This window comes from Musa acuminata, unplaced genomic scaffold (assembly GCF_036884655.1).
Source record: "Musa acuminata AAA Group cultivar baxijiao unplaced genomic scaffold, Cavendish_Baxijiao_AAA HiC_scaffold_1139, whole genome shotgun sequence".
NCBI classification, from domain to species: domain Eukaryota; kingdom Viridiplantae; phylum Streptophyta; class Magnoliopsida; order Zingiberales; family Musaceae; genus Musa; species Musa acuminata.
In genome coordinates, this window is record NW_027021351.1 from 2,797,282 (window position 1) to 2,817,601 (window position 20,320).

Genomic DNA, 20,320 nt, shown 5'->3' on the forward strand with positions numbered 1-20,320 from the left:
TTTTTTGGTTTATTTAATTTTTTTTTTCCATGATCGGAACATGCAATAATCTTTGTTCTTCCAATATCAATTGGTGTAAAAAGCTGAGAGTTGTTTCAGTACGCTACTTAGCCATAAAAGTGGTATTAATAACATTAGGTTAAATAATTTAGATCGATATTTCATATTTTCATCAAAATAATGGATTATTTATCTCATCGGATCGAATAATAATAACATATGATTTGAATTTAAAAATATATTTTAATTTCCACGAGAAGAACTCTTTAAGCTTCAACTCGATGATCGAGTCTTCTTTTGTGGGAGTAGATACCAGTAAATATATTGTCCTTCCTACCTAATCCTCAAATATTATTGACTTTAAATATATATATATATATATATATATATATATTTAAAAGAGTCAACAATGAAAAATGAGATTTGATTATAAGATATTACGATTCAAAGTCTTTATCAATTAAGTTAATCGGCGGGTTTAATTAACACCAATAAATTTATCGGATAAAATTTTGAACTCTTTATTTTGAATAATTTAAATTTTTAAGCCGTAAAAGCAATTTATTCCTCCGAGTTTGATACACAAATGCTTTGGTTACAAAAATAAAATGAATTAAAAATAAGATGGATAAAACCAAGGTTCGCAATACCGTACCGTACACTCAGGTGTGTCGAGTATTATAGTATTGCTACAGTGCTACATTGCACTGCTACAGTGCACTCGGACCGGTAACCGTACCGCCCGGGCGGTACAGCTCGATATGACATACCTCGAATAAAACAAGTCTATTCGTATATAATTAATTCTTTTACAATTTATTTTCGGAAAATAAATTCCGCGTCGTCTTCCTTTTCCGAAAATAAATAAATAAAAACAAAAAAAAAACGAAACAAAAAGATCGAGTCAAACGCGGAATCATTATTCTATCGACAAAATTAATTATTCAATCAAAAACACAAAAAAGGAAAAATTAGAGATTTAGTGACGCGCGGAATCGTTAATTTAATATCGAAAATAATCTTCGCCACCTTCGTCGGTTCGCCCTTCGAACTACCCATTCTTGTATTGGTCGGACTCGTGGGGCCCACTTGTGGTGGAGGGGTACCTCTACTTGCGTTCGGTGGATTGTTACGTACGATTCTCTTCTTCTTACATCAATCACGCTCGCTGACCTCCGCCTTCTCCCTAATTTAATTCGAACTCGGTGTTGGTTCTCTATTTAGCCTTCCCCCGTCTTCCCCTTGGTTTTGTTCCGTCTGTCGCCAGGGCTCTGATCGGGTCCACCGGTGAGATTTCGAGCCGTGCGCCGTTCGTCGCCATCGATCGGAGAAGCGAGGGGGAAGCTGTTGCCCGAGCTGTGATTCGTGGATTTATCGGGGAATCTTATCGGTGTTCCTCTAGTTATGATGAAATGTCTTCCGTGCCTTGCGTCGCCCGGCCAGGGCGATGCGGCGGACGAGGTTAAGGAGGAGGAGAAGAAGAAGAAGAAGAACGACGAGGGGGGAGATGGTGCCGTTCGCAAGGAGTCTTCTGCCGCCCCGACGTCTCGTCTTGGCAGTTTAGGTAAGAAAATTCGGATTATTGATGTTGTAGATTGTTCTTTTATGAGAATTCTGTGGATCCGATGCGCTTCCTCTGCCGCCCTTTTGGGGAATATTTGTTTTATTTGCTTCGATCCTTCTCCTCTTCGGATCTGTGGAACTTCCGTTCGTGTCTTGGATTCGGGACATTCGATGCAATGAGACCATATTTTGTGAAGCTATTTGTGACGTTCTTGTTAGATAATTCTTTTCGCGTCTCGTCGTATGCGTAGATCGCTCGCTCCCGTATCTTGTTCTGTCGAAGGTACTAGATTTTGCCATTGAATTATTAGGATCCATAAGGCAATTAGAAGCTCATGTCATTGAATTCATAAGAGTAAATTCATGGGCGTTGTTGGTCTCGAACGAACGATTCTCGAGTTTTGATATTTAAGATTGTTACCCGTCTCTTGCTTTTTTAGCTTGCATAAATAAAGCTAATATCATAGACCAGCCATATTTTGGACGCATAATACCTGATTCGTTTGTTATTGTGGATTGCTTGTGGTGCCAGACAAATCAAATTTGAGGGCTGATTCCAAGAAGGAAGCATCGGTTCCCAAAGAAGGAAATCCTGAGCATATTGCAGCACAGACATTCAGTTTTCGTGAACTTTCTGCTGTCACTAAGAATTTTAGGCGAGATTGTTTTTTGGGTGAAGGTGGTTTCGGTCGTGTATACAAGGGAAGGTTGGAAACCGGACAGGTTAGTTTCTTTTGTTTATACTGCCTTATCCATGTTTTATCTGTCTGACAAGAATCTTGATCGATTTTAGATCAATTTTAGGCTAAATTGATCTACAATATTAAAGGTGCCTTGTGTTATCAGCAAAAGTCTGTTTACGCATCTATTGTTATTGCAGAATAACCATTGACTTTTTTAAGTGTGATTGGGAACAATGGTTCCTGACAATTGACCATACAGCTGATATTCATCGTTGCAGGTTGTTGCCGTCAAGCAACTTGACAGAAATGGTCTTCAGGGGAACAGAGAGTTTCTGGTCGAAGTCCTCATGCTTAGCCTTTTGCATCACCCCAATCTTGTCAATCTGATTGGTTATTGTGCTGATGGCGATCAACGACTGCTCGTCTATGAGTTCATGCCGTTGGGATCATTAGAAGACCATTTGCATTGTTAGTTTCCTTTGTCGCTTATCTTACATTATTTAGTTGTTTTTATCCTTCGTTGCCCTTAATTCCGCAGTTGTAGTTCTAGAATTAAATGTATAAAGTAATAATTGTCTATTTATGAATGACAGGGATGATTTGTAAAGAAATAGTTGTTATTCCATCATCTAGCCTGAGCTAGAAGGATCTTGGTGCCTTAAATGAATGCTTAAAACTCTGAGGTGCTATGGGCCAATTGAAGTCAGGCTTGTCAAGATTCAAGTTGTGATAGCCTTGGAAGTTCCAAACCCTTATTGAACTAAAATATGCAAAAACATACCTGCCTTGTTTTGTTGTCCTTGATTAGGTTAAACTAGACTGTAATGTTTGAGATTTTAAATCTTCTGGGTAAAGCATGCCATTGATCTTTTTCTCCATATCCTATTTGCTTGTTTACCATTCTCCATGTCATTCACTCCTCCCCAAAGTTGGTCATATATTTCTATCAGAATGGTATACCCATGGTGACCAACCATCCCACTCACATAAGAGTGATTGATCTAGCATTCTGCAACAGCCAATGAATAGTTTTTGTGCTAAAGCATCAACCTGAAAAGAAAATTGTCTACCTGCCACATGAAGCTGCAGGTCAACATGCCACATGCAGCATCAAAGGCATTGCCAAGGGAAAATTCATTTATGTTTGTGAAAATTAGATTGAGTATAAGATGTGGACTCATGACATAAAAAAGGAAAATTCTTTGGGTTGCTTGAAGACACATAATCCTTCTTTTATGCAATCTAAATCATGTAAAGTCTGAATCAGTGTAAAGATATATATATATATATATATATATATATATATATATATATATATATTTTTTTTTTTTTTATATCATGATTTTCATAGTTCTGAAGATACTGTGATTCTGAATGATAGAATTTTAATTGTTTTGGAACCTGAATTGTAGAAAGTTTTCTCCATAATAAACTTATGATGTTGTCGTTTCTTCCATATGTTAAATTGGTACCTTTTCTTTTTCTTCTATTGCATAGCAATTGATCCAATTGATCAAACTTCATTCAACTGATTCTTCGTACTTCCCATCATGGAGACAATGTGCATGTTAGGATGTGACTAGGCTGCCCAATTTTATAGTAAAAGAAATCATGCCCAGTTTGTAAAATACTTCATTGAAGTTTTAACATGCATGGACATCATTCTGGAAAAAAAAACTGCTTATGCATATGATTTTTTAGAATGGTTTTTATTTAGTTGAAACACATCAGCAGCTTGTTTACTTTCCCCTCCTCTTTTTCTTGCAACACAGGATTGCATTTTAACAATTTCGCAGGATCTATGACAGACCCTGATAAATGAGCTTGATATTATTTTTTCTTTTGTTTTTTAATAGATATCCCAGCTAATAAGGAACCACTTGACTGGAATTCCCGGATGAAAATAGCTGCTGGTGCAGCTAAAGGCTTGGAATACCTCCATGACAAAGCAAACCCTCCAGTTATTTATCGTGACTTCAAATCATCGAATATACTTCTTGGTGAAGGATATCATCCAAAGTTGTCGGATTTTGGGCTTGCTAAACTTGGTCCTGTTGGTGACAATACCCATGTCTCAACAAGAGTGATGGGAACATACGGTTACTGTGCTCCTGAGTATGCTATGACAGGGCAATTAACAGTGAAATCTGATGTATATAGCTTTGGTGTTGTATTTCTCGAACTAATTACAGGCCGTAAAGCGATTGATAATGCTCGGCCTACCGGAGAACAAAATCTAGTTGCATGGGTATGTTGCTCTCTGTTTTTTAAACTACATCTAACCCAGTTGACTTAATAGTAGGATTCACCTGAAGGCATATTATTTAGTAGTGTTATGGTTCAAATTTTGATTATCGAATTTTAGATCCCAGTTATAGTCATTATGGTTTCAGGATATGATCAATAAGAATTTGATTATATGTTGACCATGCAAACTTTTTCAGATTGAGATATTGACTAAAATTACGACCACTTGTTGATGGTCTGTGCAGGCTCGTCCATTATTCAAAGATCGTCGGAAGTTCCCCAAAATGGCTGACCCATTACTACAAGGGCGTTATCCCATGAGGGGCTTATATCAGGCACTGGCAGTTGCGGCAATGTGTTTGCAGGAGCAAGCGGCTACTCGACCTCTCATAGGAGATGTTGTGACGGCACTTTCATATTTAGCTTCACAAAATCATGATCCAATTGCAGCTAGTATTCAGAGTACCAAGGTTGGTCCATCCATCCCAAGTTCTAGAAGTGGGTCTGGTGATCAACATGCTGTCCAGTCACCGCATCAGAATTCTTCAGAACTAAAGCAAAGGGGTCCGCTCAAGGGAGCAAGTAAAGGTGCAAAAATTGGCAGAGATGGTTCTAGTGGTGGCTCGGGACGGAAGTGGAGCATGGAGGAGTCTGAGACTCGGGAGTCTCAGATGGATAGCCCGGTCCATGTGGAGAGAGCGCGAGACTCTCCAAAGAATATTGATCGTGATTTTGTTAGGGAGCGTGCCGTTGCAGAGGCCAAAGAATGGGGTGAAAATTGGAGAGAGAGACAACGGAGAAATGCACAAGGTAGCTCTGACAGGACACATGAGTAGAGGTCCTCTCAGATCCATTCCTCGGATGGTTTTTTGCATGCTTTACTTTCATGGAAAGGAAGAATAGGTCAGAATTCAGCTGATCAGGACACATATTCTCTGTAAATAAAGTCAATGCCAGTAGCACATTATTATCCTCTTGTTTCCTTTTCCTGAAAGATCTTGTCTTTCGACAAAGGAGATGGCACATACAAAAGAAAAACCAAACAAAATACCTATCCGAAAGTGCAGAGCTGCATTTTAGAACGTATACATGCAATCTAGAAGAAGCAATTCCCACATTCAAGTTGCTACACATTTCTGCCTAGGCCTAAAACTGCAAGAAATTGTCATCATATTTTTGTCCATAAAATCTGAGGAGTTGATTTAGACATATCTGTGATGTTCCTATGTTTCATAGGACTATCTTTCTTAAATTTGTATTTGTGATGCTTCTGAAAGCTGCCACAGTTATGTCTGTGAATTTATCAGTCATTGTTGGCTTCTTTTGTTCTATATGGTGGTTGTTATTTGTCTCCACTTCTGGTTGTGTTGTTGTTGCATAGCCAACTGTGTTGATCATGCATTGCAGAAGTAATTTGACAGAAGAACTAACTACTAGGCTTTAATTCTTTTTCGGTATAATCCGTCGGTCAATATATTGCAGCCCTCACCATAATTAATTACAGTGTTTTTTGTATGACCATGTAACTTAGTTCATCAAAAGTAAAGAACAAGGAAAGGATTTAGTGGTGTCAATTCCACATCTGAATTATGTGAGATATATCATTACTATTTTGCTAGTTCATTCTATCTATCATTGCAGTTGGATCTTCAAGCGTTTGGATGTGTAGTGAACTATTTGTTAGAACATGTCCTCACTACTTATCTTTTGGAAACTCTACACATAAACCACCTAAGATGAGATCTGATGGCATCCTTAGGACCTACTGACAATGTTGTGAGATGCTTTTTCCAACCAATACATTTCACATTGTTGCTGATGTTGATGTGACTTGTCACTCGATGAAACATTTTTAGATCACACGTCATGAGGTCTAATATTCCATGTGATGCAACCAACAAATGATAGACTGATGCTTGCAATCCAAACAATCAAAACTTTCGTGTAACCTAACCTATGATTTGGTCGCAAGTTCTTTTTTTAGCTGTAATTAACTTCAATTCTCCCAGAAGATGAAACATTTCTAAATCATAGGATATGCAATATATATATATATATATATATATATATATATATATATATATATATATATATATATATATGTATATATATATATATATATATATATATATATATATATGTATATATATATATATATATATGTATATATATATATATATATGTATATATATATATATATATGTATATATATATATATGTATATATATATATATGTATATATATATATATATGTATATATATGTATATATATATATATGTATATATATATATATGTATATATATATATATGTATATATATATATATATATGTATATATATATATATGTATATATGTATATATATATGTATATATATATATATATGTATATATATATATGTATATATGTATATATATATGTATATATATATATATATATATATGTATACATATATATATATGTATACATATATATATGTATATATATATATATATATGTATGTATATATATATATGTATATATGTATATATATATATGTATATATATATGTATATATGTATATATATATATATATGTATATATATATATATATATATGTATATATATATATGTGTATATGTATATATATATATATATGTATATATATATATATACATAATAAAATATAATCCCTGATTTGAATAATATTTCTCTAACTCCAAGCAATCGACTTTGGAAATAATTGGAAGGGAGAGAGAGAGAGAGAGAGAGAGAGAGACCATTGTCACGTATGTGTAACTGTTCCAAGAAGAGCCAGGAAACTGTATGTACTTCACAGTAGCACACCACTTCATCAAATATGATGTCAGACAATTGGTAACTCAAAGATAGCAGCAAACAGAGCACATTACACCTTTGTAAGAAGAACCCTATTTTTAGTCATAGAATGTTCCATAAAGAAGTGGAAGCTTCACAATCGACTGACGCAGCTCTGAACACAACAAAATAGCAAAGACATTTTTTGCATAATTTTCATGTCCACATCTAATGTCAATTATAGAAAGACTACATATGGAACAGATGAACCTCGATTCCGGAGTTCAAAAAAAAGATAAAACGCCACCCAGATTACAGAAATATAAATACAGCACCGTAAACTAAAGAACCTATATGACACCGCACAACAATTACAGACGAGAAGAGAACAAAGAATTACATAACCCTCACACCGCACTGCAATCTGCCATGTAAATATGCAGAAACGTTAGTTTTACCTACCGATGATCGTGCCGCGATGGTAATTCATCCTAGTACAAGAGGAACCGTTGATTCACACAATTAGCCATCATGCTTGGTTGAAAAAGCTGATAAATATACAGAAAGGCCTGATAATTACACAGATCTGGTGCTGCTTTGATTACTGTACCACTGAAAGCAATTTAATTCATAAATGTCATGAACCTACTTATTTTTGGTTTTTCCCCCTCCTATTTACTTTCTTTTCACTTGTTGTCATGTCCTTTTTTGCTTAAATACGGCCTTGGAGGCTCTGCTCGGTGGGTGAACCAGGAGAAAATGGAACAAAACCTCTCCCACCGAACACTGGACGCATGAATGCATCATCAAGCTTGCGCCAGTAGTAGTGAACCGTATGAGTTGGTTTGCTCAGGAGCATTCGGAGGCTGGATGGTCGAGTTAGAATTTCTCCTCCACCATCGACTTCTGATCCCCGTCCATGTTCAAGAAGCGATGACAGGAGGGACTGGGGACTTGATGGTTCAGAGGACATGCTGCTGAGATGCTTTGCACTATGAGGCAATAAGAAGCTCACAAGTGGTTTTGTCACCAATCCAAATACCTGAGGCATAACAAGGTAACCATAACCAATGAGAAATTTCTCGACTAATAAAGCAAGGGAACTATATCTTCTGATGAGGCAATAATCTTATTTATCTAGCTAATGGTAACCAAGGTACACATGAACACATGATCGGTTGCAATCTTGAAACCAATTAGCATTAACTAGGGACATAAAAACAAGGTGATACATGCTTGATAAAAGAATATTTAAATAGCAAACACAACATTGTATTTTGTGTTGATATTTATATCCAAAGTGGAGAGTCATAGTTGCATGGATTCAGTTTCATTTTCTAGTATAGAAGATTTGCATTAAAAAGTAAAAAAAATATCAATTTAAAGTTGTCATGACAGCCAAGCATTAGATATACCAGACACGGAGTTACACCATTATTACCAAAAAATAAAGCAAATTCCTACAAGGACATCGATGCTAGCTCGGTAGCAATACTTAAGCAAAAGAATGTACTAGGTCTTGATGGGTCATTCTGTTAACAGAGAAGTCCATAATAATAGTATATCGAGTGAGGATTATAACATTTGAGGCTAAAAGGGAATGCTCTTGCATGAAGCTAACACTGACACCAGTTTGAATCAGCAGGTGCAGGCATATTTATTTACCACAGTGCTGAAGAGGACAATTGTGATAGTGCTGGTGATCATAATTGCATTTCCTCGTAGTTCAGTGTGGCCAGATCTTGTAAACTGCAATTTCAAAATGCAACTTGTTAAGATAAAAGAAATGCATAATCTTAGAATATAAATTAACTTGAATATCCAAAAAATAAAGTATAATAACTGAAAAAATGATACTCCAGCAACAGGATTATAACAAAAATTGGCGCTCTATTCATCCTTCAAATTGTTCATCCTCCAAATTAAGATAGTCAAAATGCCAGTAGGGGATACAAAGTTGGCAACACCAATTTCTGGATCTATTGATCCCAAACATGCTGGCATGCAATGAAATCAAGTTTATCTGCATTTATAATCTATTCTCAAAGAAATAACTACATGCAGGATAAAGCCATCAATTTTTTTATCACAAGATGTTGTGTTTTATAGAATAAGGGTTCTCTATATTGGTCTTGATTACTGTGACTTTCCACTCATGATCTGTTTAAAGATGGACAAGTAAAAGCTAAAACTTTTAATTATTTTGAATGATGGGAAAAAATGATGTATGTTAGTTGGCCTTTGGCAAGTATTCAGAGCAACCGTCATGGTTAGGAATGCTCTGAATATCATCAATGGATACCTTAAATTTTCTCATCTGAAACCTAATGTCTGTTAGATGCAAAGTGGAGATAAAAACAGAATTGTCCTACTGAGTGGTTTAAACTTTAAAGTCAGTGCTGATGGTGGCCTTCGAGCCTCAAATCATTCAGATGAGTTGATTGTCATTAGAAATACAGGTCAACTTATGAATGCAGGATTTCTGATTTTTCCTGAGGTTTCTTCCATCTAATGAGAGTATTTGTCATTCTTGAAGGAGCAAGGATGGCTCTCAAAATGGGGCACAAACAGCTGATCATTAAAAGTGGCTGCAAAGTGCTTGTAATTACTTTTGGAGGACAAAGAAGCAATCGATTGGAAAACCCAAAATGTGGTGCAATATACAAAGAACTGCCTTGAAATTCTGAAAACATTGCCGCCTCTTTTTGGATAGCTTTATGGAGGCAGACAGAATTGCTGAAAATAGCTGACTGTGAGAATTGTCATGAAAATTCTGAAAACATTGTTGTTTGTGATAGCCTTATGGAGGAAACTGCATGGCTGTTATGACAACAGGATATGGATTTTCTATTTTGTTAATCTCTCTTTTAGATTAATATTTGTAGTACTTGTTGGGCTGATGTTTGGGGCCAATTTCAAGCTAGCATGACTCCCTGTGGCCCTATTAAATACTAGGATAGCACCACTATATCAGCATAAATGCAAACATAGAACTGGTGGATGCGTCTATAGATTCAGAGGCCTTATTTAAAATTATGGTCTCGAATTCATCTTTGATACAAGACAATATAAAAAAAACTTAAAATGTGCATCGCATTTAACCTGATTGTAAGCAAGTGCTATTGACACTGCACCTCTCATGAGACCTGCCCACCATATTGTAACCTGTTAAACATTGCACAAATTTATTAGCATGATGGTTGAGAATAAATACGGTGAGAATGATGTTTTGCACTCACTTGTTGCTTGAAGATAATTCTTTCATGTGGAGAATTCTTTGTTAAGTTAGACAGGAATGAGAGTGGAAAAACAAAAGCAGCCCTACCAACCAAAACCAAGCCTAACAGAATGGAGCTAACACTAAGTGATTTTCCAGGGCTGCGAAGGAAAAAAAAAAAGAGTATTAAAAATCAATTCAAAATAATATCAAAAGCCTTCTAATAAGTCATCAGTTCTGTCAGACACAAAAACAGACTGAGAAAAGACAATATGAAGTACATCCAAAACTGCAAATTTTGCTAATTTAGTACATATTTGGACCATCTAAGATGAGAGATCAGATTATTAATCGTGACAAATAATCCAACTTGCCCAGAATTTAAAACAAAGATTTAAAGGCATCATACATCCCAATGTGGTTGTAGTTATGTGTAAGATGCTCCAAAATTCATGCTGGGCCTAATTGAAGCACATGGAATGATGATAATACATGTCAAAGCACATTTGGACGTGCTAATATTCTTTCAAACTATATAATAAAAACACAGATTATCACGTGAGTGCACAGTGCATAGCCTCCAATTCAAATCTCGGCTGTCATCTATGCATCTTAAGTTTTAGTCCAAGCTTCTGTTTCTTGCAACTCACAGGGTGCATCATATAATGTACTAAGGAAGAGTTAGTTAGAAGATTTTTAAGCCTTGCTTAGAACTATATCATAGTACTGTAAGAATGTAAGTATCAGCATAGAATCAATGCACTCTCCTTTAAACATAGTTATCAGATTGAGATCAAACATCAATCTGGCCAAGCCTTGGACCACTGATTCACTGGATGGACAAGTAGGTCAAACGATCAGACCATAAATTCAATAAATATTTAAACAATAAAATTATACATAGTATAAAATAATTTTATGATAAAATATATTAAAAATTCATAATAAAACATAGTTGTAAAATACCTCTTTATTATAGAATGAATTTATGAAATTTAGTTATCAAAATATAGAAAACTAAACTCCAATGAATTGGCTGATATAGAAATAGGTCAGCAGACTCAGCACCACACGAGTAAGATTATAAATTGGCTAATAGGTATGCCAGCATATTGTTTGACGTACCACCCAAAATGGTACAAAACGGGTGGTATGGTACCATACTAACTGATACGTGGACAACCTACTTTGGACGGTACTCAAAAAACAGGTTAGGGGTCAATACGGGTATGTATTGGCCGATACGATCAAAACTCATATTGTATCGATCGATATGGGTTGGTACCGATCGGAATTTGACTAATACAAACCCAAATTGGGTCAAGTTTGACCCCAATTGTCAAATTGACGATTGGGGCCTCCTTTGGGGCTTTAAATCCTCCTCCCTCCCCCCTCTTTCACTCATTCACTCACTCTCAGTCTCACTCTCTCTCATGCTCTCAGCTGTGATTAAAGTTTCTAATCGATGATTAGTAGTAATCAAGCTCTTGATTTGGATAAAAGAAGGATTGGAACTCAGGGTCTGATGGAATTTCTCCCAATTTAAAGGTACTTAGTTAATTTCTATGTTGTATATATCATTTCATATAATTAGAGGCATATTGACGCATATATATGAAGATTAAATGTGATTAAGATCATTCTATTATGTTTAGTTCCAATTAGGTCCATTATCTTACATTTGGTCCCGGATTAGGGGTATTTAGGGCTAATTACAGATTGTTATTAGTTGTTTGATTATGAATTTATTGGTTGATTAAGTGCTTTTCCTTGTATTTATTGTGATTAAAATCCAATTAGAGTTAATTAGAGTCTTTTGATTGGTTAGGCCCAATTAGGGGTGCATAGGTATAATTTAGGCCTAATCCCATCTTGTTATTAGTGGTTTGATTCAAGGTTCGCAATACCGTACCGTACCTGTATTTTGACCTGGGCTCGGTACCGGTACGGTACGGTGTACCTAGCAGTGCTACAGTGCAGACCGGTACCGAGCGGTCCGCATACCGCTGGCCTGTCGGACCGGTACGTACCGCCCGTACCAGGGGGTACGATTCGGTATGGCAGACACTGGTTTGATTATGAATTAGGGTTCATTTTAAATTTAATGTGACTAAGTTCTATAATTTCTGTCTCATATACACCACATTCTTATTTAAATACAATAAAATTACCATTAAATTGGGATTAAAAACTCTAAAAATGATTTTTATGATTTTTTTATCATTCTTTGGCTTTTTTTTCAAAAATCGGTACGTACTGATATATCGACATATGGTACATCGGCTATTGACCAATATGTATCGATCTGCTGATGGATTGATACCACCGATTGGCACAGTATTGTCACGACCTTAGTTGGAATTGCCTAAGGCGTGCGACACCCTTGCGACCAAAGACGCGATCTTAGCTTGCGTTGCCTAAGACGCGAGTCACCCTTGTGGCAAAGACGCGAACTTAGCTTGCGTTGCCTAAGTCGCGCTTCGCCCTTGCGATCTTGCTCCGCAAGGATCAGCCCACTTTGTAACCTCTCGCAGGTCCCGAAGGACCTGTAAAAGAGAAAGAGAGTTAGATCGAAAGAACGAGCGACGGACAAGTCCCGAAGTCTCGCGAAAAGGAAAGCTTTACAAGCAATTCGTCGAACACCTTGTGTGCACAAGAGAAAAGAGGGAGAGGGAGAAAAACAAGGCTTTCAAGGATGAACGAACAGCTGCAAGCCCACAAACAGCCGCTCACCTGGTCCCGGGCGCAAAACCAAGTTCCCGTAAAGGTCACGTGCGAACTTGCAAAAGAGTGTTCAACGCCCGGTATATAACCGAAGCCCCATCCAGCCATGTGCCACCCGGGGGGTTCCTGGGGTCTGAGCTGGCTGACATTTTGGTGAGCGGAGGCAGCTCTCCGCTCACCTCCCGCGGCACGCCAAAACGGAGCTGTTTTGGGCTGTTTTGGGGCTGTTTTGCTCGGTTCGGTGAACGGTCGCTTTGCAACGCTGCAGCTTGTTCGAACTTACATATTTACAAGCAAAATGACCCAAAACCATAAGAAAACATGCTGCCAAGCAGCTGTACATGCGGGTGTGAGCGACGAACGGTTCGTTGAACGGAGTTGTTGCGGGTGCGCGACGACCGTTCGAGACAGTACGGCAGCCCATGCACCAACATATTGTGTCGGATCCATATTGATCCAACCAACGACTAGTTGGTATGCATACACAAATACTGACACAAAGGTTCAAGTTACACAAGCAAGATTAAAGTCAAATTCATGTTTCAGAAGGTAAGGTTAGTTCACTTAACATTATTGCAATGGTAAGTCCTACTACTCATTGCATTTTTTTTTCAACTTTTTACCCTTTATCTTGAGATTATACTAGGTTGTGTCTCAATCCCAACCTGAAAAGAATTGGGAATCAAGAGCACATTTAAATGATGACTCTAACACAAGATTTAAAAAAATCTTGGGACTGCCTCCAGATTTAGCACTAAGCATATCTGAGCCGACCTGCAACTGATTTTTACCACAATGATAGATAATCAAAACAACACATGATACTCCAAATTACATCATCCTTGTTTTCCCTGGTAAAACTGATCAATATGTTTGATATTCATAATGTATAGTTAAAAGACATTAAATATGTTGTTGGTTTATTTTAAACAGTTTACTTCCTTGTTTCGTCACACTTGTTCAAAACAAAAAGAGAAAATTAGACCTTAATCTATGTAAAATAATTGGGTGATTTTCATAATGCATAGTGTGCCATGCAGAACTTCATTTAACCAATTAGATTCATAAGGTTGTCATACGTTTAACTTTTTTATTTTGACTGTGAGGAACTGATCTAGAAATGAACCTAATCCAGAGGCACTAACAGGCCTTTGCTAGTATTTGACTTAACATAAAATAAGTAGTCTGGTACATTAGTATGCCCCTTTACCCCTAAATGTTTGGGTCCTGGTAACTGTGCTGCGTAAGCCTGAACCTTGGCAACACTATTAAATTATTTACTAAGCCTTTTATAAGAAAATCACTTGGAAACTTTAACTCTGTAGTGTCCCACGCTAGAACCTTTATCAGAGATGAGATAATGTTTTTGCAGAGTGAAAAATTAAAAAGTACATGTAGAGCAACAACTTTAAGCAAAGAAGAAAAAAAGTCATGGAAGTCGATTAACATATTGAGATAAATGATAGTCCCCCAGTTAAAATTTTGTGCTTAACATAACCAATCAATTATGGTTTCAAGAAAGATCATTCTTTAGCATTTTTAATTGAAAAACACCAGTGTCTCATAGGAGAGGGACCAGGATTATGTACTCAAAAGAAAAATGGAATATGTCATACCTGTTGCTAACAAACTTCCATTTTTCAATGTCCAACACATCCATTCCAACGTAAAGAAAAAGAAAAGTCTCTGCAATAAATGACAATGTTGCAAAAGCATGCCTGGACACAAAAAAGGAAAGTATGGGAGAGAGAAATGAGTAGAATATATTGGATCATCCATTGCTTCAGAATAAGTAATAATGAAAGCAGCAATTCAGCAGCTTAGATGCACTGAAGAGACCAACATACTTGGTAGTAACTCTTGAGCATTCTGTCACATTATGCCAGGTATAGTGTGACATGACTATACCACAGAAGAATACTGCGAGAATACCACTTAAATTTAACAACTGCAAAGAAAAACAATTCTCTAAGAACATGATCAGCTCGACGTCTACTAATATAGGTTCTAAAGAACTTGTTTCATGTAATTAGAGATGCATCTTACTGCAGTCAGCATATAGGAAAGGTATGCCATGAGTATCATAAGTGCAACTTCACGATTGGTGGAATGCCTGGGAAATGGAAGATAAAAGATATATCAACTCCTTAAACTCCAAAAAAATTGATTCAAGAAAAATTATATCAACAGACCTTCCAATGTACAACTTTTTGATAATGTATGCACTTAGCAATCCACCCTGCAATCAATAGAGTAAATATCCTCGGACAATAGAAAACCACAATATTTGTGAGTGTAGGTGCAGAACTAGTACCAAGTAGCACAAAAGGCACTTACAAATGCTCCAAGGAGGGTGCTACTGAGAAATAAATAACCGAAGTCTGCCACAATCTTCAATATGATAATGGCATCAACATGAGCATGATCAAAATTCTGAATTGCGTTGAAGAGTACAACTGACGTGGCATCATTGACAACACCTTCACCGAATACTAAGCTATACAAGAAGGGTGTTTCATCTTGATTAAGAACCTGCTTTGGAAGAAAGATTACGAGTACATAAGTTGCTGTTCTGATCAGGGAGAATAACAAATTAATGCAGAACTTCTTCAAAGACCTGCAAGGTACAGACAGAATCGGTTGCAGAAAATATCGCCCCTATTGCTGTTTGAATAAAAAATAGAAATAAATTAGGATAAAAATATTGGAGCATGACCAAATCATGCATTGCAAAACAACAGAGAGAAAACAAAGACAGGTGGTGTAATAAAATACTTTACCAAGAAAATCTCCAATGTCTAATGAACCAATATCCATGTTTCTGAGTAATGCAATTGCCCCTGTGTTCAGCATCAAAGACGGTCACAAGAACAAAGAGAGGATTAGATTAAAATTAAAAACACAAGTAAAAGCAACCTTTTTCAAAATCAACTGAACTCCTGTATAGGCATCAAAATCACAGTTGATAGCTGGATAATCTGAAGTCTCTTGGCTTCCAATAGTCCATGCATCAGAATAAAGTGAAACAGTTTCCAGATAATCTGAGAGCTTGGAATGATTTTTTTTGTTTTTTTGTCAACATGTAAAATACTAGACCTCTGATGTTTGTAAACTAATCAAAGTAGTTAATGGTACAAATTCGCCAATCAGACTCTTGATGATTCATCATTTTATTGCAAACAATTCACTACAATGCCATAGATGATAGACGGAAATGTTAAAATGTTGGTGTCTTGGAAGATGCACAACATGAAATTTCCAATGCAAATTCAACTATCAGATTTCATGATACAAATGCAAAATATTAACAATTATTTCAGGCTCTAAATAGTTCTTTCAGACTACTTGGAAAGAGTTATTGGCCTTAAGTTATTCCGAACTCTAAATGGTTCTTTCAGACTACTAGGAAAGTGTTATTTGCCATCAGTTATTCCGGATTCTAAATAGTTCTATTTGGCACATTTCCTGTCATTTAAAGTGTCTACTAGAAACTTGCCTATTTTTTGAATGTTTGGGATGGCTTTTTAAATAGGTCCTGAAGAAATTTGGTTAATCCTCAGACCACTTCTGGCACATTTGCATTCCTTATGAGTTCCATTACTCAATATATCTGACCTGTTTTTATTCAATTCAGCCCCAGAAATGTATATGTAATCCAAATTCAACTCTTTGAAAGCAATTCTCATGTTCTTGTTAAATAAGCCCATTCACATTCTGCCAACATGACAAAAGAATTTTTTGGAAAAAAAGGAGTTATGCCCAAAACACATAAAGATTAGCTTATGTTCATAAATACAACTTTATGAAGCAAGAATAAAACTGAAAATAAATGATCTCTGGAACTTTGAGAACTGCAGTAGGAGATAATGTGCACCAATGAGTAAGAAATTACCAAAGAAAATTATGAAAAAGGATATTAATGTCCCAACTGCACCAAACAGCATGATTGTCATGAAGTTGCGAAAAAATTGTTTCTTTTTTACTTGAAACCTGGCAGTCAAGAAGAAAAAATAGTCATTCAAGTGTCGAAAATAATCATTCTTAGTCAACATAGGAGGAGATTGTTCTAGTAGCAACGAAACTTAGTAACGAGATATCACAGGGAAAGTATTAACAAAATGATACATGACAAAAGATTTTCATAATGAAAGTTAAGTAACAGTTACATCATATGATTGAGATCTGAACCAAAACAAACCTCTTCTATCATGACAGTTGAATGTTAATTTTCTTTCTCTTTTAATAAATTTGAAAATATAACACATTTATGAAATTGAAAAAGAAACACAAAGTTTGTCTACCTCCTGGTCGGTGGTATGATACTAAGCAGCTAATGCTAGCCATTATGCTCACTTGCACACACTGCAACATTTACAGGATCACTGGTGTCCTCGCAACCTAGAAATTACAACTCAAGCATGACCGCAGATGTTCCATAATGTTGAGAAAGGAAAAATTCCATGTTTATCTGCTTTTAATGTTACTTGTTGCAATAATTCCATGTTTATCATTTTTACTTACAACATTTTACTAAAAATTTAAAATTCTTTCAACATCCAACAAGCTCATTAAGTGTGCATTGATGCATTCACAGCACACATGCGTACACAAGCCCATAGATATGCATGCATACCTTTTAGATGACACAAAGCATGAAGCACATAGATGAACACATAAGGTGTCATGTGTCTAGACTAAGTTTTTGAAGATGCCTTATGAATCTCTGCATAAACTATGCCAATAACAGAGAATGTTTTCCTTCAATAAGTCATCATTAAGAACCATGTAATATATTTAAAAACTCAAGAAAGAAGGCTTATAATTGTTCAACTGTATATATTAAATTAAATTCAGAAAATTCTGTGAACCTTTTAAAAGTTAACCAGAACTTTACATCCATTTCATAAACTTGGAAAATGAAGTCCCATAAGCTCTTTCGAACTTTACAGAGGAACAGATCAGGAACAAATGGCACCAATTCTAACCTTTTCACTTGTATAAATCTAATTTATCCGTTCAGTAGTGTGAGAAAACAGCAACATTCGACAACAGTAGCTAAGACACCACGAAGAAAATGATCTAAAATTCCTTTCAGAAATGAATTTTATGTCTATTTTATTTAAGATTTTTAACATATACAATAAATTAACGATATTGTTTCATTTGCTAACAATATGCTTCCTTTCCAAATGCATATTTGATTTCAATTTTTTACCAAAAACGGACGTAAGATGTGCGTTATGATATGACATGTCCCACAAATTAATATGAAAGAAACAAACCAACTAAGTTGCCCCATGTGCATCTGTCTGATTCATAATTCTATGCCGATGCAAGAGACTAAAGTTTTATAATCGTAGACGACAGCTGAAATTTCTAGAATTACAAGAAACAAGATAAAATCTTTAGCGTGGTAGGCCCAAATATAAAGAAGCAAGAAAAAACCGAGAAACCACTAAAAATATACAGAAAAATGAAGCACATAGCTATGAAGCTCAAAAACGAAAAACATCCAATAAAAAACCTTATCTTTCTTTACTTACCCGGCATTGAATATAATGGGCGGAAGAAGGTAGATGAAGAAGAGGTCTTCGCTGAAGATGAAGATGTGCGAGCTCTTCCCTTTCGTCGTCAGCAGTATGAGGACTCCGGTGCACACCCCCTGCGCCATCAGAAGACCCAACAAAAAATGGAATTAACCAAATAGCTCGAGCCGAAAGCTAAAGAAAAGTTCAATCTTTACGAATGGTAAATCCGGGTAAAGGGGAACTCACGATGACGAGGGCGGTAATGGACTCATTCATCCAGCGCCTCTCCTCGAGAAGGTGCCCGATCACGATGCACCCGCAGATAAGCGCCACGAAGAGGTTAATGGAGACCACCGAGGCGTGATCGGAAGTCGCCAACGCTTTTCCCAGGGGCACGAGCTGCTGCGCCATCCAGCCAAACGCCATGGCCGATGGCCGATGGCCTTCCGCCTCTTCCCTCCTGCGGACCGGGAACCAAGACGACTAGAACCAAGCAATTCCCCGAGGAGCAGGTGGTTCACGTCTCCAAGGAGTCCACGGAAGAGACATTTCGGCCCGCAATTTCTCGACAACCCGAGACAAATTCAAGCAAAAAAAAAAAGATTTTTTCACGAAAATGCGAGAAAGGATCTGAAAGAAGACGGCTTCCCGAACGAAAATTTCGCGGCGAACCAACGAGATCGCTGGTTTCCGATCGAACAGCTCGAGGGTTGACGATCAGTCTGGAGATTAGGGCGAGCTCGGAGCTCGAGAGGACCGTTTCGCCTTCGGCCGCTTCCTTCGTGTTGCCGCACAAACGAACACATTTAAGCTTGAATGTACGAGGAAACTGAGTGATACGCGGCGGACACTGATTCGATGAACGTCGTGTTTGCTGTTGATGAATCGTGTACGGAAGTATCTCGAGATCCGATGCTCTCGGTCAAATGGAGTCCAATTGAGAGAGACTTGTTGATGTGTTCTTTAGAACATAATTTTATTTAAATGTGTCTTTAGAAGAATAAATCTCAATAGATTTGATGGGGTTTTGATAGTGGAAATATTAATAATAAACTTTATATTATAAGTCTCAATATTAATAATAAATCTCAAAATTAAACTTTATATAAACATAAATCTTAATAGATTGGATTAGCATACTACTACTACTACTACTATAATAATAATAATTATTATTATTATTATTATTATTAATATTATTAATATTATTATTTTTAATTATTTGAGATCGATTTTATGAGATTTGACATAGTTATACATCGATTGTGAGTGTTTTAATGTAATCTTTTTACTTTTTCTCGTTCGATCTTGGGATCGATAACAATGGTGTTCAACATCATACATCGAATTTGATTCAAATCGAAAGAAAAATAACTATTCGAAGATTCAATGAGATCAATGTGACTGTTGTTTTCCATCAACTTTGAACACTATTTAAACATGATAAATAGTTTAATTAGCAAGCATTTTTATGGGTTCACAAAACATTTATTTATTTTTTCCATATATATATATATCTTTGTATGGCATATATATTTAATGGATGATGAAAAAGGAGTTCTT

General features: G+C 36.3%; 2 protein-coding genes across 2 annotated transcripts; one reads left to right on the forward strand and one right to left on the reverse strand.

Moving 5' to 3' along the window:
- The first annotated feature begins 1,216 nt into the window (after positions 1–1,216).
- On the forward strand, positions 1,217–5,824 carry LOC135671500 (probable serine/threonine-protein kinase PBL7). The gene is made up of 5 exons (XM_065179671.1): positions 1,217–1,564; positions 2,096–2,286; positions 2,525–2,714; positions 4,103–4,494; positions 4,739–5,824. The coding sequence occupies exons 1-5, from the start codon at positions 1,405–1,407 to the stop codon at positions 5,327–5,329; spliced, it is 1,524 nt and encodes a 507-aa protein (XP_065035743.1). The 5' UTR covers positions 1,217–1,404; the 3' UTR covers positions 5,330–5,824.
- Positions 5,825–7,519: 1,695 nt separating this feature from the next.
- LOC135671499 (sodium/hydrogen exchanger 1-like) lies at positions 7,520–19,519 on the reverse strand. Its single transcript, XM_065179670.1, has 14 exons — positions 19,004–19,519; positions 18,773–18,891; positions 17,122–17,219; positions 16,010–16,069; positions 15,847–15,893; positions 15,567–15,761; positions 15,422–15,468; positions 15,276–15,342; positions 15,077–15,177; positions 14,846–14,947; positions 10,528–10,666; positions 10,391–10,453; positions 8,954–9,037; positions 7,520–8,330 (listed from the first exon to the last, which is right to left on the reverse strand). The coding sequence occupies exons 1-14, from the start codon at positions 19,181–19,183 to the stop codon at positions 8,001–8,003; spliced, it is 1,632 nt and encodes a 543-aa protein (XP_065035742.1). The 5' UTR covers positions 19,184–19,519; the 3' UTR covers positions 7,520–8,000.
- Positions 19,520–20,320: the final 801 nt, after the last annotated feature.